This window comes from Macaca fascicularis, chromosome X, assembly GCF_037993035.2.
Source record: "Macaca fascicularis isolate 582-1 chromosome X, T2T-MFA8v1.1".
NCBI lineage: Eukaryota > Metazoa > Chordata > Mammalia > Primates > Cercopithecidae > Macaca > Macaca fascicularis.
Window position 1 is genome coordinate 126,717,642 of NC_088395.1, and position 22,873 is coordinate 126,740,514.

General features: G+C 39.0%; 1 protein-coding gene across 3 annotated transcripts in view; it reads right to left on the bottom strand.

Annotated features, from left to right (window-relative positions):
• The window catches only part of LAMP2 (lysosomal associated membrane protein 2), a 42,066-nt gene that overhangs the window by 13,411 nt on the left and 5,782 nt on the right, over window positions 1-22,873 (bottom strand). For all 3 annotated transcript variants that reach the window (XM_005594485.5, XM_005594486.5, XM_005594487.5), the window contains exons 2-8: window positions 16,169-16,287; window positions 14,873-15,086; window positions 9,039-9,197; window positions 7,896-8,080; window positions 6,668-6,790; window positions 2,980-3,043; window positions 2,075-2,239 (exon numbers count right to left, since the gene is read on the bottom strand). In XM_005594485.5, coding sequence (XP_005594542.1) covers window positions 2,075-2,239; window positions 2,980-3,043; window positions 6,668-6,790; window positions 7,896-8,080; window positions 9,039-9,197; window positions 14,873-15,086; window positions 16,169-16,287 — 1,029 coding nt within the window. The remainder of the gene's footprint in view (window positions 1-2,074; window positions 2,240-2,979; window positions 3,044-6,667; window positions 6,791-7,895; window positions 8,081-9,038; window positions 9,198-14,872; window positions 15,087-16,168; window positions 16,288-22,873) is intronic.

Below are 22,873 nucleotides of genomic sequence, written 5' to 3' on the forward strand. Positions count from 1 at the left end.
GCACACATTATATATATGATATATATGTTTGCATATACATATATACACACACGTATATGTTTGTTTATATTCCAAGTCCTTTCCAAAATAGGAGTATTACTTTATCACAAATTAAGGGAGCTAATCTAGCCCACTTTTACATAGCCAGATTAGCCGCTCAGTGGTAGCATGAATGTCTTTTGGGAAAGTAGAAACAGGATCAGGAAGGTATCATGTGATGAGAATAGCCAGGCTGGCTCTGGAGTCCCTTTAGAGTCAGGGGTCAGCAAGCTGTAGCCCATGGGCCAAATCTGGTCCAAGAGCTAAAAAGGGCTTTTACATTTTTAAACGGTTGAAAAAAATATTTTGTGACTCATGAGAGCATATAAAATTCAAATTCCAGTGTCCATAAATAAGGTTTTATTGGAACCCAGCCCATCATCTGTTTATGTGTTGCTGTTTTCGTACTACAATAGCAGAGTTGAATAGTTGTGACAGAGACCATATGGCCCCAAAGCCTAAAACACTTACTGTTCGGAACTTTAAAGTTTGCAGATCATGACTTAGAACATACAATTTTAGTGGCTGCAAAGTCAAGAAACTGGGACCTCTTACTAATTTGAGTGTGCTTACTGCATTTCTTATCTGGTCAGGGTTGGCAGCCTAAAGGGGCTATTTTTTTCTATTTCTAGAAAGTGGTCTGATCCAGTAAAATCCAATCAACACTCTTCTGCCTTATTGCAATTCTATTTCTTTCCCTTACAGTCAAATATTACCTATGTGTTGTATTTATAGGTACCCACAGCCAAGAACCTAGTTCCACGAATAGATTATACATTCAATATCAGTATTAAATGTTGTATATCTCTTTGGGTGATATTTTTAATTCTACGTACATAAAAACCAAAGTTTCAAAGTGAGAGAAAGAGCATAGCTCATCTCTATTACAGTTGACTAGATAAACCGTCTTGAAGTGATGATACTAATACTGCAAATGATTTTAAACTGTAAACACAAATCTGATCTTAAAATTAGGGGAGTAATGAAGGGGAGCCAAATAAAAAGTCCAAAAATAAAGCTAGTAAAGGATCAAAATAATTGAAGTGCATAAGCAAAACAGGCAAAAGGGAAAATGAATACTTGAAAATATTTTTAAAGTGTAACTAACGTCTTTAACCACAAGAATGGTAGGGTGGAGAGCCCAATTTATTGTGGCCTAACCAAGTCAGACTAGGTATTCAACACCACTGCAAAAGCAGTCGACTGGCTCACAGTATATTCGCTTCTAAACACAGCTTCCACATTTCCTTCCAAACCATAGAATTAATGGTTGAAAAGTATGTGGATGACTGGAATAGCTCTGCTCAACAGAGTTGTGATCCACAAACCCCCAATTTTAGGTAATGGGCTTAAAAGGACAAGTCAATTAAGGAATTTTACGTGCTTTTTTTCTTCATGCAAATTTTAATCTTATAATGCCAAATATGTCTTTCATATTCGTATGAACACATTATAATGAACCCATCAAACAAGGGTTTCATTAAAAATCTAATAAATACTACCATTAGCCCTGAGTGATCTTCAAAAAGCCTCATTCACACTGGCACATGCTTTGAAAACTCTCCAGATCGTTTTGGCTTGTAAAAACATAGTTCATGATATTTGAGGTTTTGCTACCACTCTTTTATCTTTTGTCTTAACAAAATCAGACCAAACTGCTTTCATTCAGGTATGAAAATGTTTCCAGTGAGAAGACGGCCTCAGGAAGCAGATGCAACATGCTCAAAGCTGCCGCTCCCAAGTGCCATCTTCTCTACAAACTAAAACCCATACCTCAAATAAAGCTCACTTAAAGCTTCTATCAGTTTTTAGCTTTAAGAACTTTTTTGCCAATGATTTTAAGTTCACAAAAACATCTCGGTTGAGCAAAATGATGAGCCAAATATAGAGGTGTACAATTTGCTCAAGGCTATGAGACCTCTGATGAATTCATATTCCTCTATTTCAACGTTTAAATGTCTGTGATTCAAAGGAAAAGCCACCTATCAGTCAACATAAGAACATAAATTATTAATGAAGTTTGCTTGATTCTTACCTGTAGAATACTTTCCTTGTGTCACATTGAAAGGCTGAACCCTTAGATCAAAGGTATTTATCTGAAATGCTCCAGACACTGAAACAGTCTGCTCTTTGTTGCACATATAAGAACTTCCCAGGGGGGCATCCCAGTAGCTGAGATTGTTATTTGCAATGCTGAAAACTTCAAAGAAAAGAAACAGGTTAGTAACTTCTTATCCTATCAACATCAAAAATGGGAAAGTTGGCCAGGCACAGTGGCTCACGCCTGTAATTCCAGCACTTTGGGAAGCCAAGGTGGCAGATCACGTGAGTCCAGGAGATCAAGACCAGCCTGGGAAACATGGCGAAACCCTGTCTCTACAAAAAATACAAAAAACCAAAAAAAAAAAAAGAAAAAAAATTAACTGGGCATGATGGTGCACAGCTGTAGTCCCAGCTACTTGGGAGGCTAAGGTGGGTGGTTGGCTTGAACCTGGGATTGAGCTGTGGTCACGCCCCTGCAGTCTAGCCTGGGCACAGAGTGAGACCCTGTCTCAAAAAAAAAGAAAAAAAAAAAAAAAAAAAAAAGGAACAGTCCTCAGGGTTTTTCAGTGAAGCATGGGAGCCTGGGGGACAAGATCAACCCACAAAAAGCAATTCTTACAATCACTAGGTTCCCTTACCTTTCTATAGATGTTTCTATAGTCTAAAAATCAGTTACATCCTTAATTATTATCTACCATACTTTGAAAAGATGGGATACAGAAAAAGACAGAACATCATAGTTCTAAGTTACTGATTTTAAGGTATGATCAAGGCACACTTTTTACATAGCATCTTCTGTTTCATTAAATAAGGCGCAATTTGGTAATAAGACCACTGTAATTTCTAATCCTTCAGGGTAACCCACAGTCTTTTTCCCCAGGCCAATGCTTCGCTTACCGGAGCCATTAACCAAATACATGCTGACGTTCACTTCCTTCAGATAAAATCGGTTTTCATTTTTCTGTTTGAAAAAGAGCTTCCAGTTAATCAACATATCACAGCTGTCTACAGATAACAGATACAGCTAATATCCACAGAAGAAAAGCAATCTAACACTATTACACAGAAGAAGAAACCATGCTGTAGAACAAACTGTAAGTAAGTAAAAGAGAACTCATAATCTGACAGAAACCCCTTTCCTCTGTATATTCTTTCCAACTTTTGGAGCACAGGTGTAGTCATGTGACACTTGTAGTCTTCAGACACTTGAAGATTTATGGCCTCAATTTTATTCCTCCCGTCACTTGCTGAGACCTCACCACCTCCAGCCTGGATCATAGCAGCCTCTTAAGTGGGCTCCCTGCCTTTCAGCCCCTCCAGCCCTAATCTTTCCTTTTTACTGTTATTATCTTTCTGAAGTACTCATCTGATCAGCCAGTCATTCTAATAATTTCAGAGTGCGAGTACGGCAGGAGCTACCAAAATGAACCACACTTCGATCCCGTCTTCACCCTGTTAGCAATATGCCAGGGAAGGCAAGGTAAACACATAAATAACCATATTACAAAAAAGAAAGTAAGAAGTCATGAAAATAGGAGAGAAATCACTTCCAACTAAGGGAGGAGAAAAAGTAATGCCAGCTTAGTGATGGGGCATTTTGAACCGGGCAGGATTCTCTTAGGAAACAAGCAGGAAAAGGGGTATTCGAGAGAGCAACAGCATAAATAACAGTAGTTAGAAAATAAGCATAATCTCAAATTTTTATGCTAGCATTTGAGCACTTACTAAGTGCCCAGCACTGTTCTTAAAACTTTACATATGATGCTTCCCTGAGTAATTACAACACTCCTATGCAATAAGTGCTGTTATCATCCCCATTTTGGGAATAATCGAAGCACAGACATGTTAGGTAACTTCCGCCAAACCTACATGGTTAGTAGTCAGTGAGTTGGGATTTAAATTCAAAAAGTATGGCTGCAGAGTCTATGTAATTATTATTACTATGTTCTCTTACCTCACAAGAAGTGCATAGAGGACAGGGTGAGGGAAGCACCCTGAAGGAACTGAAGGAAACATAAGGTTCATAAAGAGGGAGTGAAGGCTGAAAATGCAGGCTGCATTGCATGGGAGAAAAGAGGGCTTGAACTACCCAGCCATGGACTTTAGATGTTACTTTGTTGGCAAAAGAGAAACACTGTGAGGTGGGCAGATCACAAGGTCAGGAGATCGAGACCATCCTGGCTAACATGGTGAAACCCCATCTCTATTAAAAATACAAAAAAATCAGCCAGGCGTGGTGGCAGGTGCCTGTAGTCCCAGCTATTCGGGAAGCTGAGGCAGGACAATCACTTGAATCCAGGAGGCGGAGGTTGCAGTGAGCCAAGATCTTGCCACTGCATTCCAGCCTGGGCAACAGAGCGAGAGTCCGGGGAGGGGAGGGGAGGGGAGGGGAAGAAAGAGAGAAACATTGATGGAGAGATGTACTTTAGGAAGGTTACGTTGATGTAGAACATTAGAGAAGGTGAGGAAGAGGAGCAATCAGGCAGGAGCTGTTTGAATGGTCCAGGCAAGAGGTAATGTGGACTGGACCCAGAGCAAAGGCAATGGGGATTAAAAGCTAGGGGACAGACTTGAGAGAAATTTCAGGAGGAAGCATACAGGAGGACTTCACACCTTCATCACATCCCTCCTCTACTTAGGCTACATCTTGGCTTGGCACTCAAGACTCCACAATTTGTCCCAACGACTTTTCCATACTTTCACTAAACATATAACACTCCTCATTCTCCCAGCTGGTCTTGATTATGCCCTTTATCCAGGGATAACCTGTACTTTCCCACTTACTCTCCTTATCTCCCTATATACAAATCTGACCCATCCTCAAAGGCCCAGCTCAAATGCCATCTCTGCCATTAAACCTTCCTGACTCTCCTCCATCCAGAATTAACCTCTCCCTCCTCCATTCTCCTGCAGCACTTTGTACTATTCTCTGGTCTGGCACTCATCCCATTTCATATACACCTTCCACAGTACTCTACTGCCCACAGAATCGAGTTCAAAAGCCTTGTCATGGCATGTAGGCCTTTCACAAAAATGGTAATTATTTGTAGATTTCTCCCATTACGACTAAACTGTGGGCACTTTAAGAATACTGGCTTTCTTCCTCATAACCCACCAAAGCAGCCTGCACATAACGCACTCAAGTTCTATAAATTCTCCTAAGGAGCATCTATCATGACAGGGTTGAAGGCAATAATGGGTCCCACTGAACTCTGGGGACATTGCAGGTATCTCTGATTTTTCAGAGTGCCTGTAGCATGATTAAAATGTCACTATTTTGGATTACATTTTAAAATAGCCTGCTGGGTAACTTAAATATTGTAGTTCTTAAATACTAAACATTGCCATATAAGAGTCAAGAGAAATCACGTTCCTTTTAGGAGTCTACCACAGCTAGAAAGATCAAACTCAATCACTTGAAAGGGAATAAACCCAAAATACTACTTTTCTCGTTCTTATTGACCACAGCCCCTATGAGGTAACTTTAAAAGAGAATGTGCCTGAGGCTTGCTTTTACCATAATGGAGAGGACAAGTTTAATTAGACATTTTCAATAGTAATTCACCGGTCACATGGTACTTAACAGAGGAATTATTTGAATGCTGGAAAAAGGAAGATTTTCGTAAACCTTTCCAAAATGTAAGCATTTAATGTAATCCTCAATTACTCGGCATATATTCTAAAGAGAAAAATGTGCTTTAGATTCAAAATACCAAGTTCACATATGAAATAACAACATACCTACTTTTTATATATCAGATGTTGAGATTATTTCCCCATCCCCAAACACAGTAATCTGATTTAAAAGCAGAATTGATTTTTATCTAATTATACAATATTTTTAGTTTGAGAATAGTTGGTGGTTCAACATTTTCCCTCACTTATAGCTATCTTCTATTCCACCAGTCTCATTTGCCACAACATGTTCACACATACATCCCCTCAAAGAAATTATGGGAATAATAATTGCTTCTGAGAAGGTGGAAATAAAGGTCCCCAATGATTAATTTATGCTAGCAAGAAGTAGAACAGGTATGTTTAACCCAAAACCTTCTGTTTAGGTTTCAGCTCTTGATCAACAACAAAAACCTGAATGCTGCCATTATAAATTGTCCTGATTTAATGAATTCATATACACACTTACAAAGAGCTTTGTACATAGTACTCAATAGATGTTACCTATTTTTATTACTGACACTATTACAAATAATATAGCCTCCAAATGGCTTAAAATAGTATCATAGAAAAACATGAGCATCACCTAATAACAGAGAAAAAATTATCATGGAAATTACTTATATATGGATAGATTAGACAATTGTGTTTTTTTGATGTGGGTTAATTCTTGCTCCTACCCTAGAGTCTGTATAATGGCAAAATGGCCACTCTTGGTGAACATTAATGCAAGAGTCCAGTCCACAGATCATTGCACAGACTCTGAGGGATGAATGGACTACACTTTATAATTGAGTACTGTAGAACTGGAAAATAAAGCTAAATATCCCCCTCTGCCCATGCAATTATTTAGACTTTCAGATGTGTTTCTAAGAGAATGAACCTAACTTTAGAAAAATCTGTTACTCACCACAGCAAAGACAAAGTCAAGATACTTAATGGTGCTGCTATTCAGCCTAAGTAGAGCAGTGTGAGAACGGCAGCTGCCTGTGGAGTGAGTTGTATTGGGGTTGATGTTAATAACTGAAGCAACCTTCAAGAGAAGAAAAAAGGGAAAAGGTACAGGTTAGCTATAAAAGTGGCCAGCAAAGCCTTATATGCTACCAAAACCAACTGCAGCGTAGAACAAAAAATCTTTTGTCTGGATACTTAAATTCATGGTGTCTTAACTTTCAAACAAAGTTGGCGTGGGTCCTCAAGCTATGACTCAGATGACTTAAAAAAAAAAAAACAAGAGGAAAGCTTCTACAATAATGAGCCAAATGAAAACACACATTTTTATGGAGCACAAGAGCCATCTGTCTCGCTTGTTTAAGTCACAGGATCCTGGAAATCGGATTTGTTCCTTGGCACTCCCTCCCTCTATAGCCTCAGTGGAACATTGCAACTAGAAGTGCCATCATGTACTTGAGCACATCTACACTATCCGAGTCATCAAATAGCTGGAGAGACGGATAGCTGTGCCATTCCTGTACGCCAACCTACACTGCATTTCAGATCAAAGTGTGAAGAAGTTATATTTTAAACTGACCGAAATAAAGGCCAATTGTTTGTACTCTGATCCACTGATGGCAAATAGAATCTAAACCCCAAAGAGTACTTTAAACTGCTAGGTTTTCTGCCGGCCAACACAACACCTGAAAGTGACATTAACACTTCATGGCTATAGTAACTCCTAACTAATCAAAGTTCAACAAGCCAATATAAAATCTCCATTTAAAACTTAATCAGGCCAGGTGTGGTAGCTCATGCCTGTAATTCCAGCACTTTGGGAGGCCGAGGCGGGTGGATCACTTAAGGTCAAGAGTTCAAGACCAGCCTGGCCAGCATGGTAAAACCCCATCTCTACTAAAAATACAAAAAAATTAGTTTTGCGTGGCAGTGCACGCCTGTAATCCCAGCTACTCAGGAGGCTGAGACAGGAGAATCGCTTAAACCCTGGAGGTGGAGGTTGCAGTGAGCCAAGATCATGCCACTGCACTCCAGCCTGGGCGACAGGGCGAGACTCTGTCTCAAAAAAACAAAACAAAACAAAACAAAAAACTGAACCATTCTACTACCTTTGGGCTGAAGGTAGGATATGGAATATTTGAAATGAAATACAAAAAGGATGTATTAATAAAAATAGACGCCTATACCTTATCCTGAGTGATGTTCAGCTGCAGCCCCATGGTAGCCAGCAGACAAGTTTCATTGCCATTATTAACGGAATAGGTTCCAGCTTCTGGCTTTTCCTTTGGAGTAGGTGTTGTAGTAGGAGATGGCACAGTGGTGTGTATGGTGGGTGCCACTGTTGAAGTTTTGTCTTCATCACACAGGAACTCTAAAACAAGCAAAAAGGGACAAAAGAAACCAAAGTGGACATTTTCTTAATTCATAAGGCCAGGGAAAACCAAAAAAATTTCTCATAATAGAAGTCCAAAAGGGTTATATTAGGGGAAGAGAGTATCTTGTTAGTATATGTGAAACTAAATTAGGCAGAGGTTCTTAAACTGCTGCTTCATATACAGACTATCTATATGAGTTATGACACAGCAGACAAACTCAGGACACATCCATATGCTTTATCAGCTCACACATGGCCACATACTCATCTTTTTCAGACCCTTAAATCTTTTTATTCCCAAAGAACTTTGCCTGCCTGATATGAAATTCAGAGATTTAAGTCTTAAATTTTTTGGTTCTTTATTCCCACATACAACCACCATAAGGAAGGATACTGTTTACCAGAAAAAAGCTTAGAAATCATCAAAGGACTTAAATACAAATGAACCATTTATTTGCATTAGCCTTATGGTAAATCATAGGCATTTCAACCTCTTCTTAGGAAGTGTCAGTAGTTTTCCAGCACTGGTGAATGAGAAATTATTACCTTTCCAAAAAGCTATATAAAAATTACAAAATCAACTTTAAAAATTCAAGATTAGAACATGCATCTGATTTCTAAGCTTTGGTCTTGGAACTGCTAAAAAAAAAAAAAAGCTGATAATCAAGCTATCCGAGGAGCTGTTCAAAAAATGATTAGGTTTTATCAGCTGAGAACAGTATAGCTAGTGTCTTTTTAAAGACTATTCCACAACTTGTACATCAAAAACTTTAAATTGTAAGTTCCACAATAATACGAATTGCTATTATTTACAAAAACTTTATAGCCTAGTAGAAGCTATGAATAAACCTTAATACATAAATGCTTTCAGATAATGACTTCAATGAAGGCTACCTGGTATACTCTACTCTTAAATTAGGATCCAAGTAGAGAAATATATACTTTAAGTACTCACCATTTGTGCTCACTGTGCCATTTTGGACAAAAGCTTGTACAAGAACATCCCAATAGTTCTGGACAACATCATTCTTTTCCAAAGTTGATAAACTATTGCATCTAAAAAGGTCATTCAATGGAATTTTGATGGCCAAAAGTTCATCAACAGTAATAATTCCTATAAAACAAGATTAACAATGGCTATTTCCAAGAAGGTAGGAGAAAAATGATAATGTAAATATATTTGTATAGGCTTTCTTCTTCTCTCTGCCTGCCCTACCCCAGGCCTAAAGTGACAAAGGGTATAGCATGCTCAAGGGCATGACCAGTTCACTGTGGATAAGGAGTAAGGGGGAAGAAGAAATGGGGGTTAGGGGCTGGGCACGGTGGGCATGGTGAAACCTTGTCTCTACTAAAAAGACAATAATTAGCTGGGCGTGGTGGCAGGCACCTGTAATCCCAGTTACTTGGGAGGCTAAGGCAGGAGAATCACTTGAACCCAGGAGGTGGAGGTTGCAGTGAGCCGAGATCGCCCATTGCACTACAGCCTGGATGACAAGAGCAGAACTCTTGTCTCAAGACAAAAAAGAAAAAAAAAAAAAAGAAAAAAGAAAAAAAAGAAAAATAAATGGGGGTTGAGAAGGAAAGACAAGTTGCAAGTAATATACTTTGAAGCATCTTCTATGACCTAAGGCCAGTTTGGGCTTTTCTTTTTAGCAGTGGAGGGCTAGCTTCCGTTTTTAAAGCAGGAAATGACACATACATAATTTATTTTAAGGAAGATAGCAAATTTGTAGGGGATAGGCATGGGGGAAAACTTTTCAGGGAAGCCACTTAAGAGGGAAACCAGAGGGTGATGGTCTGGTTAAGGTGAAGGGTAAGGGAGGGTTGCCTAAACTAAGATGGTGTGGGGCAGCAGAAAGAGAGCAAAGAAGCCAAACTGAAAACACTTATCTATGGTAGAATCAACAGGACTTAGTGACTGTAACTAAGGAAGCAAGAGAGATGGATTAATCATGGATTTGTATAGTAAATCCTTATTTTCGTTTTACTAGTCCCAAGTAAGTTATATTAACTCCAATGAGCTTATAGAACCTCTTCCTGGATTAAATTTAAAGATGATTCAATTTCAGGGAATCTTCAGAATATGAAAGCAGTAAGTTACAGCCATTTCGTATAGTTTTTATTAGCCTGCATATAGTGAAACTTCAAAAGATGATGGTCACCTAAGTGGTTTGGCTTCTTTTGGAGAAGTAGCAAGAAAGGAAAAGTATCCAAGGTCCTTAATATATGCCACCTTCTGTGCCTCTCCATCATGTAGCAAGCAGCCATATAATGCTGCCTTGGCACCCCCTAATGGCCATAGGAATTTAAAAAAAACAAAAACAACAACAAACAAACAAACAAAAAACAATGAACTAGAACATTTTTCCCAGAATTGCTTCTCACCATTAACAAAAATGAATAGATACGTGAACTGGCTGTATATAGACCGACTTCAAAAACAAATGAGTGAAAAGACAACTTGCAGACATATTGGAGTTATACTATGAATAGCTTTTTTAAATTATGTATTGTTTATGAACATGTACTTATGTAGTGAAAAACAAACATAAAGACAGGAAGGTTATACCCCAAATTCGTGAAAGTGTTTGCCTCTTAGCAGGCAAGGAGGAAAATGGGTCTGGGGAGTGAAGACAAAGGAAATATAAACTGTATCGTCAACGTTTTATCTTTTTAATCAAACAGTGACACAGACATTAAAAAAACAGCATTTATGAATTCTGGATAATGGGTACATATGGGTCTGCTATATTATTCTCTGTATACATATATAATCTTTATATATATAGAATATTTGTGTATATATATGTAGGGCCTTTTAAGAAACCCTTATTATATATGTAACTTATATATATAATTTTTTTTTTGAGATGGAGTCTTGCTCTGTTGCCCAGGCCGGAGTGCAGTGGCATGATCTGAGCTCACTGCAACCTCCACCTCCTAGGTTCAACCGATGCCTCAACCTCCCAAGTAGCTGGAATTACAGGCACACGCCACCACGCCCAGCTAATTTTCGTATTTTTAGTAGAGATGTGGTTTTGCCATGTTGGTCTCGAACTTCTGACCTCAGGTGATCTGCCTGCCTCGGCCTCCCAAAGTGCTGGGATTACAGGCATGAGCCAGCAACACACCTGGCAAGTACATTTCTATATTTTAATCATGAAAAAATTTTTAAAAAGAATAAAGCAACTTCAATGTTACTTCAATTATCAGATGCCTAAAAATAAATTAGTGGTTTTTTATTGTTATTTTTTGAGACAGAGTGTCACTATGTTGCCCAGGCTGGTCTCACACTCCTGAGCTCAAGCGATCTGCCTGGCCTTCCTAAGTGTTGGGATTACAGGCATGAGTCACTGCACCTGGCCTAAATTAGTATTTTTGGGGGGAGGAGTAGGGGACAGGGTCTCCCTCTGTCGCCTAGGCTGGAGTGCAGTAGCACAATCTTGGCTCACCACAACCTCCGCCTCCTGGGTTCGAGCAATTCTCCTGCCTTAGCTTCCCAAGTAGCTGGGATTACAGGCACGCGCCACTACCACCTGGCTAATTTTTGTATTTTTAGTAGAGACAGGGTTTCACCATGTTGGCCAGGCTGGTCTCGATCTCCTGACCTCAAATGACCCACAAGCCTCAGCCTCCTAAAGTGCTAGGATTATAGGTGTGAGCCACCACGCCCGGCCATAAATTAGTATTCTTGAAACACTGAACTATATCAAAAACAATTATCAATAGTCCATTTCAGGAAGCCATTTAGCATTCCCAATAGTTTCAAATATTATTACACAGAAGGTAGTAATTTAAAAAGTAATCCTCCCTTTGTTTTAAATAAAGGGGGAAAGAGAGAAGTGTTAACATTTCAGGGTCCATAGTTTTTCTATCCAAATATGTCAGATTAAACACCTCCTCCTAATAACTGCTAACAACTGCTGCCCCCATAGTCCAGGCATTTATTACATCAGCCCTTGATTACTATAACAGCTTCTTAAGCCGGAATCTCTGCCTGCAGTCTCCTCACTTCTCAACCAATCCTGCAGAATATTCTTTATAAGCTACTGTCTCTGCTTTTGTTATATCATTTTCTTGCTTTAAAAACCTAAAATGATTCCCCAGTGCCTACCCCCTGAAGCTAAATGTCTTTCCTTGGCTTCCAAGGTCCCTATAATTTAGGCCCACTGCATTTAACCAACTTTATTTTCCTTCTGCTACACACAGCCTCTGATTTAATCAGGCAGCTCTCCAATTACTGCCGCATATGCTATGCTTCCCCCTGCTGGAAACATCCTGCTCAAAATCCTCCACTTATTCAAATTCTACCATCAGCTGAGTTTCAGCTCAGGTCCTACTTCTCTACCAAGCTTTCTCACTACTCTAACACACACTAAGCCTTCCTTTATCACTCCTCCTAATCAGGACCACTTGTGGGAACACTTTTAAATCAGCCAGTCTTTTTTTTTTTTGTAGAGACGAAGTCTTACTATGTTGCCCAGGCTGGTCTTGAACTCCCTGGCTCAAGTGAACAGTCTGCCTCGGCCTCCCAAAGTACTGGGATTACAGGCATGAGCCACCATGCTCGACCTAAATCAGGCACTCTTAACCACAGGGATCTACATATGGGTTCAGGGACTATGTTCCATATGCAAAGTTTACTGTGTACTTTTTCTTTTTTCAGAGGGAGTCTAAAGTTTTCCTCACATTGTCAGAAGAGATTTATGAACCCTCTACTCCCTCAAACAAAAACGCAAACAACAACAACAACAAAATCAGACTGAGCTCAATGTTTTCCAATTTTTCCATGTCACTCAGGAATAGCATTTAGCTTTGTCTCCCCAGCTCATTCTTAGGCTACTTGAAAGTGAGGGGCAAATCTTATACTAGCTCTGAAAGGTAAAACAGGGTACAAAGATAAACTAATAAGATAGGCAATAACCATTTGCTTTAGTTATACTCTCAAACTAAGAGATTAGTGAAAAGAACACTAGGATTTGATCTCCAAGTCTCATTCTGCAATACCTCCCAAGTTTTACATGAGCTTATTTACTTTGGTTCTTTCAAATATGATCTTTTGATATCCATAAGTCCAAATGAGTTATTAATCCCCAGGTCTAGGCAACTAAAGCCCATCTACCTGTGTTTCTGGGGTCAAAATGAAACACTATCTGTGTGAAGAGCTAAGCTACTACAAATACCACATTAACTCAGTCTCAACGGGCAGGGGGAGAAAGAAGAGAATTACATCCCTAACAAAATTAAAATCTCGACCAGGTACAGTGGCTCACGCCTGTAATCCCAGCACTTTGGGAGGCTGAGGTGGGTGGATCATGAGGTCAGGATTTCGAGACCATCCTGGCCAATATGGCAAAACCCCCTTTCTACTAAAAAAGATTAGCCGGGTGTGGTGGCACACACCTGTAATCCCAGTTACTCAGGAGGCTGAGGCAGGAAAATTGCTTGAGGCAGAGGTTGCAGTGGGCTGAGATCAGACCACTGCACTCCAGCCTGGGTGACAGAGTGAGATTCCAGCTCAAAAAAATAAAATAAAATAAAACCTCTACACTCTATATCTTCAAAATATTTTAACATGCATTTCAGTTCTGGGAATTACTAGAATGGCCTAATTGCCGATGCCTTCCCAAGTTCATTTTGACCTGAAATTGTCTTAAAATAATAGCAAATGTTGACTTTAGTCTCCCCTTATCCAGTTTTTGCTTTCCCTGGTTTCAGTTACCCATGGTCAATTGAGCTCTGAAAATATTCAGTGGAGAATTCCAAAAGTAATCAATTCATGTTTTAAAATGTACGCCGTTCTGAGTAGCATGATGAAATCTCTTGCTGTCCCACTCTGCCCAACCAGGAACATGAATCATGCCTTTATCCAGTATATCAACATTGTCTACACTATCCATCCATTTAGTCACTTAGTAGCCATCTTGGTTATCAGATCAAAAAAACATAGCATTTCCTGTATAGGGTTCCGTACTAACTGCAGTTTTAGGAATCTACTGGAGGTCTTAGAATGATACCCCCTGAGTGTAATGAGGGACTACTATACCTTTAACTAATCATCATTTGCTTTTCAATCAAAATCCAACCTAAAGGATAAAAAGATTTGAACAAGAGGCATTTCTCCTAATCTCAAGTTACTTAACTTGTACACATTTAAAATAGCTACTAGTAGCCAGGTGCAGTGGTGCATGCCTGTAGTCCCAGCTATTCAGGAGGCTGTGAGGCATGAGGATCGTTTGAACCCAGGAGTTCGAAACCAGCCTAGGCAACATAGTGAGACTCCCCATCTTGAAAATAAAGTAGCTATTAGTAAAGCATTTTCTCATTCATCAAACCTTTGTTTCGTGCCCACTACTGAATGAAATCAATAAGAGTTAAGTATACAACTTCTGCAGGTCAACAGACTGCTTCAAGCACCAGCTCACCCACTTACTAGATTGTGAGATGTTTGGAAGTCATTTAATCTTATCAAGTCTCATTTCCTTTACCTGTAAAAATGAAACAACATCTACTTCCCAAGGTTGCTGTTAAGAATTAAGTGAGATGCTGCAGGTGACACACTTAGGGTAATACCTGGTATACAGTAAGTCACTCAAGCAATGACAGCAAATATCATCAGTGTGTTGGATGGCGGCATATGTGCTACGCATGGGGTCGGTGGGAGGGGTATAAAGACATGAAGTTTCCATGCTAGTTAGGAAGACAGACATTCATAACAATTTTTAAATTGTTTACATTATCATTAATAAAAAGCAAGAGAACATAACACACATCCATTCTTAAGGTTACCTTTATCTTCAGCATCAGGAAATGTTGTGTTATCACCAGTGTTGTAGGAAAATGAGATGCTGTCAATTGAATAAGTAGATGCCGCCTTGCTAAAATTCGCAATCCAGGAAAAGCCAGGTCCAAACTGCACTGCTATTTTGGGACCATTCTGATCATCCCCACAAATGCTTCCATTATATGTCACAGTGCCACGGTCTGAAATGGTTACAGTTTTCTAAAAGAAATAGAAATTTGGGGGTGAGAAACAAACAGGGAGCAAGTAGCACCAACCATTTATGCAGGGCATGCCACTTCAGCCTAAATCATACATTCTCCGTGGCCAGGTTGCCCTTTGCCTGGTTTGCTGTGTAAACCAGTCCCTGATTCTTCAGCTACATACCACTCCTCTGGATAAATTCATGTATGTCTAAAAAGAAAAGGAAAACTGGCTTGAGCTGCTGTTCTTAAACTGATTTTTAAAAAAATTAGGTTGTAACTAGTCATGACCTTAACAAAAAGAAAATAAGAAGGCAAAGGGATTAAGAGGAGACACCAAAAAGGGGGAGATTTTAGTGTTAGGTTGGTGCAAAAGTAATTGCAGTTTGTGCCAAAAAGAATCGCTTACTTAGGTTGGTGCAAAAGTAATTGTGGTTTGTTCCTTTAATGGCAATTACTTTTGTACCAACCTAAGTAAGCATTTTTTTTTTTTTGAGCTAGAGTCTCGCTCTGTTGCCCAGGCTGGAGTGCAGTAGCACAACCATCGCTCACTGCAGACTCAACTTCCTGGGCTCAAGCGATCTTCCCCCCTCGACCTGGCAAGTGGCTGGAGCTACATGTATATGCCACCATGCCTGGCTAATTTTTAAAATTTTTTCTAGGTAGAGATGAGGTCTCACTATGTTGCCAAGGCTGGGCTCAAGCAATCCTCCTGCTTTGGCCTTCCAAAATGCTGGGATCACAGGCATGAGACACCACGCCCAGAAGGGAAGCTATTTTTTAAAAGGGCAAGCTTTGGTGCTAGTACATTTTAAACACTTTACAGAAATAGTTAGACCTGAACACCATATAGTCATCTTCAGATCATTTGCCCTTAATCAAGTCCTGCAAAAACTCCCAAGAACCAATGAATCAGAAGAAATATTCATTCTAACACTAAACAGAATAACTTCCGAGTGTATATGCTTAAAAAAACTCCCAGAGTTTAAGCATTAAGTCAGTCAATGTGGAATTTCATTTGTATACATGTATCTAAAGGATTTAAAAAGTCAATTAAATTCCTACTATAAAACTCAAAGAAAAATTAAAATATATACTTACATAAGTTTTATTTGTAGTTTCATAGCGTACTGTGAAATTCATCTGCCATTTTGCATAAAGGCAAGTGGCTTTTCCTGAATCTGTCAAATTAAGTTCCAATGCGTAAGACTGCACAGCTCCTGGATTTATTTTAAAAAATAAGATTTTAAAATTGTACTACAAAAATACATATAAATTAAAAACAAGCTCTATCCACCACTGAAGTTCAACCAGCTCTAAAATGAAACAAAAGTATATCTCTGTATACACATACATATATGTCAGCAGTCAGCAGGATACTATATATATACACATACATATATACACACATATATATACATGCAGTCAGCAGGATACTATATATATACACATACATATATATGTATATGCATACATATGTATATATATGTATGTGTATATATATAGTATCCTGCTGACTGTTTTTCTTTGTATTTTTAACAGAATCCTATTGATAAAAAGTTGGCATTATCCCTTACCAAAAGAATGGTTACTAGACCTAGGATGCTTAGGTAATGGCTCAGACTGGTGACATTTATTTGCCTTTTGCCTTCAAATAATCATTTCCACATGCATTTATACCTTACTAGTTTTGTTTTAGGCTATTACAGTTTGCCTGTTAGGACTTGTGATTTTTGAGGTAAATGAGGTAAGAGAAAGCCTGGTAGGGGTGTAAAACTCCTCTCAAACCAGCTGGTGAAACATTCTCTGCAAAAATAATGATAGATTCTATCATCTTGTTGCTTTAAATCCTGTTGCAAGCTACATAACCTATGACACATGGATGTCTTCTCAAACGATTTTATTCTGATGTGATCAGATATTCTTTCCGAGTATCATGTAACCAAGGAAGCAGAGTTGCAAAGGGCTGTTAAATCCGTAAGAAAAACATGAATTCTTATAAATGCAAAGTTTATCACTTTGTTTCACTTTAAAATCTAATTGATTAGAAAGGCTGATGAATTTTTTGACACAGAGTTACTTCCTAAATTTTCAACCTGCTACCTCTTTAGGCAGAGAAATATTACAGAGACAGAAAAGCCTTGGGACTTTTCAGCTAACATGATTGATCTTCTACACTTAAACACAGAAACATTACCTATTAAACTGAAGAGCCCAAGGACTCAAAATACGAATTCAGAGGTGAAAAAATATTCCAGCACACATGCCAGCAGCATAAATATTGAGCAACCATTTAAGGGATTTTCTTCACTGTATCACACATTACCCAAAGAGTAAGCTGTTTCCTGTTAAGATACTTGCATACTCTTTAATAATATCTGAGCAATCCACTGTCATCTACAGGTACGGACATGCTATAGACTAGAGAAAAGTGCTAAGATGAATATCAAGAAGGTATGCCTCGGCAACAGCATTCAAGTCGTATACAAGAGCCTATCGTCATGCTCTGGAGACCTGGCTGCTTTGCAAGCCAGAATATTATACTAAAGCTTGTGGTTACTGACAGTGACTAAATGCATTGGCTAAGGCTCAAAAAGACCTTGTGAGGCCTAAGTAGGTTTTATGATCATTCTTTTCTAAGTACAATACGGAAGGGAGCTGTCACACTTACTGATCCAAGGCTCCCTGCCGTGGAGCCAAGAGCTCCAACTTACAATTTTAATGAACTGGAGGTTTGCTTTTTATATTCAGTCTTTCTTGGTCTTGTTTAAGGTCTCTAGCTTTAGTATATTATTCTCCTTGTATTCAAAGCATTCAAAAGTATTGAAAATAACCAAGAAAAGCCTCAAATGTATTAATCGTTTTCTTTCCAAAGATATTAGAATAACAGGAAGAAGACCATGTATAATAGGGATAGCATCAATGTGTCTTGGGGTGTGAGAACTGACGTTTTATGAAACAGAAGGTAGAGGTTGTGGTTCAAATGTATCACTTGAAATCAAATTCAAGATAGTATACCTGGTGGCCTGTAAACAAGAGCTCAGAAACACCCCGAGGGTTCTGGCACACTCTGTTCCATTCCCTTCACAGCCTTTATACCTGGGAGTACAATTCTTTCCACTTCTTGGTCCCCAACTCTAACTACACAGGGACCACTTTTACTCAATATCTCTCACCTCAAACTCAGCAATTCTCAAACTAAAGTTCATTCTTCTACTTCCCCCAAACTGGGTCCCTCCTCAGCCTCGCTAGCTCTAAATGAAGAGTGGGATCAGTCACTCAAGCTCAGTTTCAGAAATAGCCTCTACTTCTTTCTCTTCAAGAAGTCTTGTTGATTTTTTTTTCCTTCAAATCTTCTCTTAAATCCAATCTTTGCCTTTTATTTCTACTCCCAATCTATCACCCCATACCTAAATTATGACAAACAATGCCTAGATACCCCTAGAAGTGCTGCCAGATTAACAATCCTTAAGCACCATTTCCTTTTACGACACTTTCTTGTTCAAAAACTTTTACTGGTTCCAAAATTCCCATATGAAATTTAAATTCCTCTGCCTGACTTTCAAAGTAATCTTTAATCTTGTCCCATCCTATTGCTTCAACTTTTCTCAAACTATTTTCCCAGAGCACACCCTGTAATCCAGTTAAACTTGTTTCCACCGGGCTCAAATGCCATACTCTATTCAACCTCTACCCTGGGCTTCTATTGTTCCTAACACCTGAAGTCTATTTTCTTCTACTGGCCTAAATGCTCACCTCAAAGATGGATTTTCCTCTCTTTTTGGCTGTCCCAAATCTGAAATACCCCTTGTCCCCTTGTTACAATTTCTGGCAGAAATCACCACCCACTATAAAAGCTGAAAACACTGGATACTTGCTTTCACAGACTCCCTTGCAGTAAGGAGGACCACTTGTGCTAGGCTCTGCCTAACAAAGGTATCCACCCCACACGTTGAAAGGAGGGCTGCAAATGGAGCCAGGAATGGAACAGGTTGGGAGGCAGGTGTGGAGTAGCAGAAGCAGGATCAAGCTCCCAGGCAACAAGGCCAGCAGAGCAAGCTGCAATTTCACACTTGGCAGTGGTAGTGCAGTTCAGTGGCATGATCTGGGTTGTTGAATCCTGAATTGGGATTTGGTATATATAGCCAGGAGCACCAGAAATTCTGAGTTACCCAATATACCCCTTTAATAAACATTTCATATGTAACATATGTACAGAAACAGCCACAGTATAACAGATGTAAGGGAAAAGTGCACATAATATTAAGTTTACAGCTCAAATAATTTTCACAAACCAAACCCACTTGTATCAAGAAACAGAACATTACCAGAACAGGTGCTGACCCACTGCACAGTTGAAAATCTGCATATTATTTTTGACTCCCCCAAAACTTAACTACTAATTTCCTACTGTTAACTGGAAGCATTACCAACAACATAAACAGTTAATTAACACATATTTTGTATGTTATATATGTATTATATACTGTGTTTTGAAAATAAAGCTAGAGAAAAGAAAATGTTAAGAAAATCATAAGGAGGGCTGGGCACAGTGGCTCACACCTGTAATCCCACCACTTTGGGAGGCCAAGGTGGGCGGATCACTTGAGGTCAGGAGTTCGAGACCAGCCTGGCCAACATGGTGAAACCCCATCTCCACTAAAAATTTGCTGGGCTTGGTGGTGGGCACCTGTAATCCCAGCTACTCAGGAGGCTGAGGCAGGAGAATCGCTTGAGCCTTATACCCATGTATAAGTAGATCCACACAGTTCAAACTTGTGTTGTTCAAGGGTCAACTACACCTCCAAAGCCCTCCTTATTTCCCCTTCCAGTTACTATTCCCTTCACAAGGGTAACCATTATCCTCATTTCTAACACTATAGATTAATTTTATCCATTTTTCAACTTGATATAAATAAAATCATTCACTATGCTCTCTTTTGTGTCTGGTTTCTTTCACTCAATTTTAGGTTTTGTGAGATTCACCCATGCGGTGCATAATTGCAGTCTGTGCTCACTGCTGTATAACCTTCTATGATCAGGTGAATACAGGCCAGGTGTGGTGGCTCCGGCCTGTAATCCCAGCACTTCGGGAGGCCGAGGAGCACGGATCACTTGAGGTCAGGAGTTTGAGACCAGCCTGGCCACCATGGCCAAATCCCGCCTCTACTGAAAATGTAAAAATTAGCTGGGCATGGTGGCGCATGCCTGTAATCTCAGCTACTCAGGAGGCTGACACAGGAGAATCACTTGAACCTGAGAGGCAGAGGTTGCAGTGAGCCAAGATTGCACCAATGCACTCCACCAGCTTGGGCAATAAGAATGAAATTCTGTCTCAAAAAAAGAAAAAAAAGAAAAAGAAAAAGAAACTACTTATCTATGCTACCTTTAATGGACATTTAGATAGTTCTGGTTTGATTCTATTACAAACACTGTTGCAAACATTCTTGCATATATTGGTAAACACATGTATGTGTGTGTGTTGGCTGTATATCTAGGAATGAAACTGTGGCGCCAAAGGATATGAATTACATCCCAGTATCTTTTTAATAAATTCTTTTCTGCTTAAAATCAATCAGATTGTATTTCTCTTCCTTACAATTAAGAACCTGGGCTGATACGCTATCTGTTTTTTCAGTAGCCATTTTCTCCACAAAGCTTTCCTTGACTATAAAAGCCCTCAAGGAGCAGTAATAATGCATATCCCATTTCAGTATATTTTATATTATCCTGAATTATTCAGTTATTTTATAGCAGTAAATCCTGTCCCTCCTACTGTCATAAGCTCCAACACAGCAGTTTTCAACTGTCACTTCATAACAGACTGGTGTGCCATGGTAAATTATAATATACAGCAAGTAATTTGTTACTAATAAAAAAAAGTACCAAGTCTGTGAATGAATGATATATATGGATAGATTCAAGATTCCCTTTAGATAACACTTCTGTCACTTATTTGAATTCCAGTATGCTCCCTTGACCAGATGATCTGATTTATGCCACAACCCCCAGCAGTGTGTCTTTTATATGAATGCCACCTATCATGTGTGTCATGGTAGGTGACACCATGTGTATTACTTTTCCTCTATCTCCTATCATTTCAAGTAGTGTTGAATGCATATTAGATTTTCAATAAATACTGATTGATTATATCAAGGTGAAAACACACTGCAATAGGGATCCAAAATGTAGCTTAATCTAATTACAGAGAGGCCAGTCCTTTAGCTCTTCCAAGTCTTGAACCTATAAGTCTTCTGATATTCCCTCAAGCCCCATGTTGGGTTTTACCTCAATAAATTTTGGCATGGATTTCAAGCTAGGAACAGAGCTTTTCCCACAAAGTAAGTTTACAGTTGAAATATTTACACTTTGTTAAAAAGTCTCTAGCAAGCAATTTCCATCCTTATTGCTGTGTTTGATTTTACAATACCCAATTGTTAAAAGGCTTTATGACATTAAAAAACCATAGATGAATATATTCTAGAGTGTATAATTTTAGAGCTGAGAGTTTGTACTCTAAACAAACGAAAAAGGTATGCCTCAAAATCAACGTTCTCAAAGTCAAATATCCTCTCAATCCTGTTTTCCAAAAAGGTCATTTGTAAATTCTTTTAGAACCCAGACCTTGGTTGGGCAGTGGCTCATACCTGTAATCCTAGTACTTTGGGAGGCCAAGGGGAGGGGGGCAGATCACTTGAGCTCAAGAGTTCAAGACCAGCCTGGGCAACATGGCGAGACCCCATCTGTACTAAAAATACACAAAAATAGCCGGGCGTGATGGTGCATGCCTGTGGTCTCAGCTACTCGGGAGGCTGACGTGGGAGCATTGCTTGAGCCCAGGAGGCAGAGGCTGCCATGAGCCAAGATCACTCCACTGCACTCCAGCCTGGGGGAATGGAACAAGACTTGGTCAAAAAACAAAAAACAAAAACAAAACAAACAAAAAAATACCTCTCACAGAGAACACAGACCTTACTTCCCCAAGCGTATGACACTGCAAAAAGTGGCTAGGTTTTTGCAAGTCTATCTCACCCAAAACGTAGCTGAAAAAATATAAACACACAAAATTAGGGGTGGGGGAAGAACATAATGCTAGCAATAAAACAAGACCAATAAAAAGAAATGGAACAATGATCTAAGATATAATGGATTGATCATAAAATGAAGTGATTAAGAGTCCCCATTCCTGGAGTTGAAGAGCTAGAATTCAAATCTGGCAGTCCAACTTCCTAGCTGTGAGACTTTGGGCAGGTTACCCTTGTTTAGAATTATAGTGCATATTTCTCCAATAGGTTCTTTGAAAGCATATAAACCCTTCAGAGCTAAAAGAAATTTGCCAAACAAGTTAGATACCAATTTACAAGTCTCCTTTTTAGTAAACACAGCACCTAAAGGGAACCTTCCCAAGTTTTAGCTTTATGTTTACTTTCATCATATTAAATTCTGGACTCATCCTCAAACTCATGAATTTAGAATGATGTTGAGCAAAAGGTCTTCTTAAAATACAGGACACAGAGGCATACAGTACCTATTTGTCTTTGTTTTCTATTCAGAGTGATGGTTTTCCTACAGGTTTAAGTCAGATTAACCGCTTCTCCTTTATAATTCCTAATAATAGGTACACTCATTGCATTCAGTTACCTTATACCCTTGCTTTTTGGTAAGTTTCTTAAAAGAGAAAAGTAATATGATTTTAAAGTAAGAATGTTGAACACATGAAAAAGAGCATTAGAAGTTAATAAAAATATGTTTTTAAGCTATAAAATGACTTAATTTTTTAAGGTCAGAGAGTGGGTAGGAAACAAG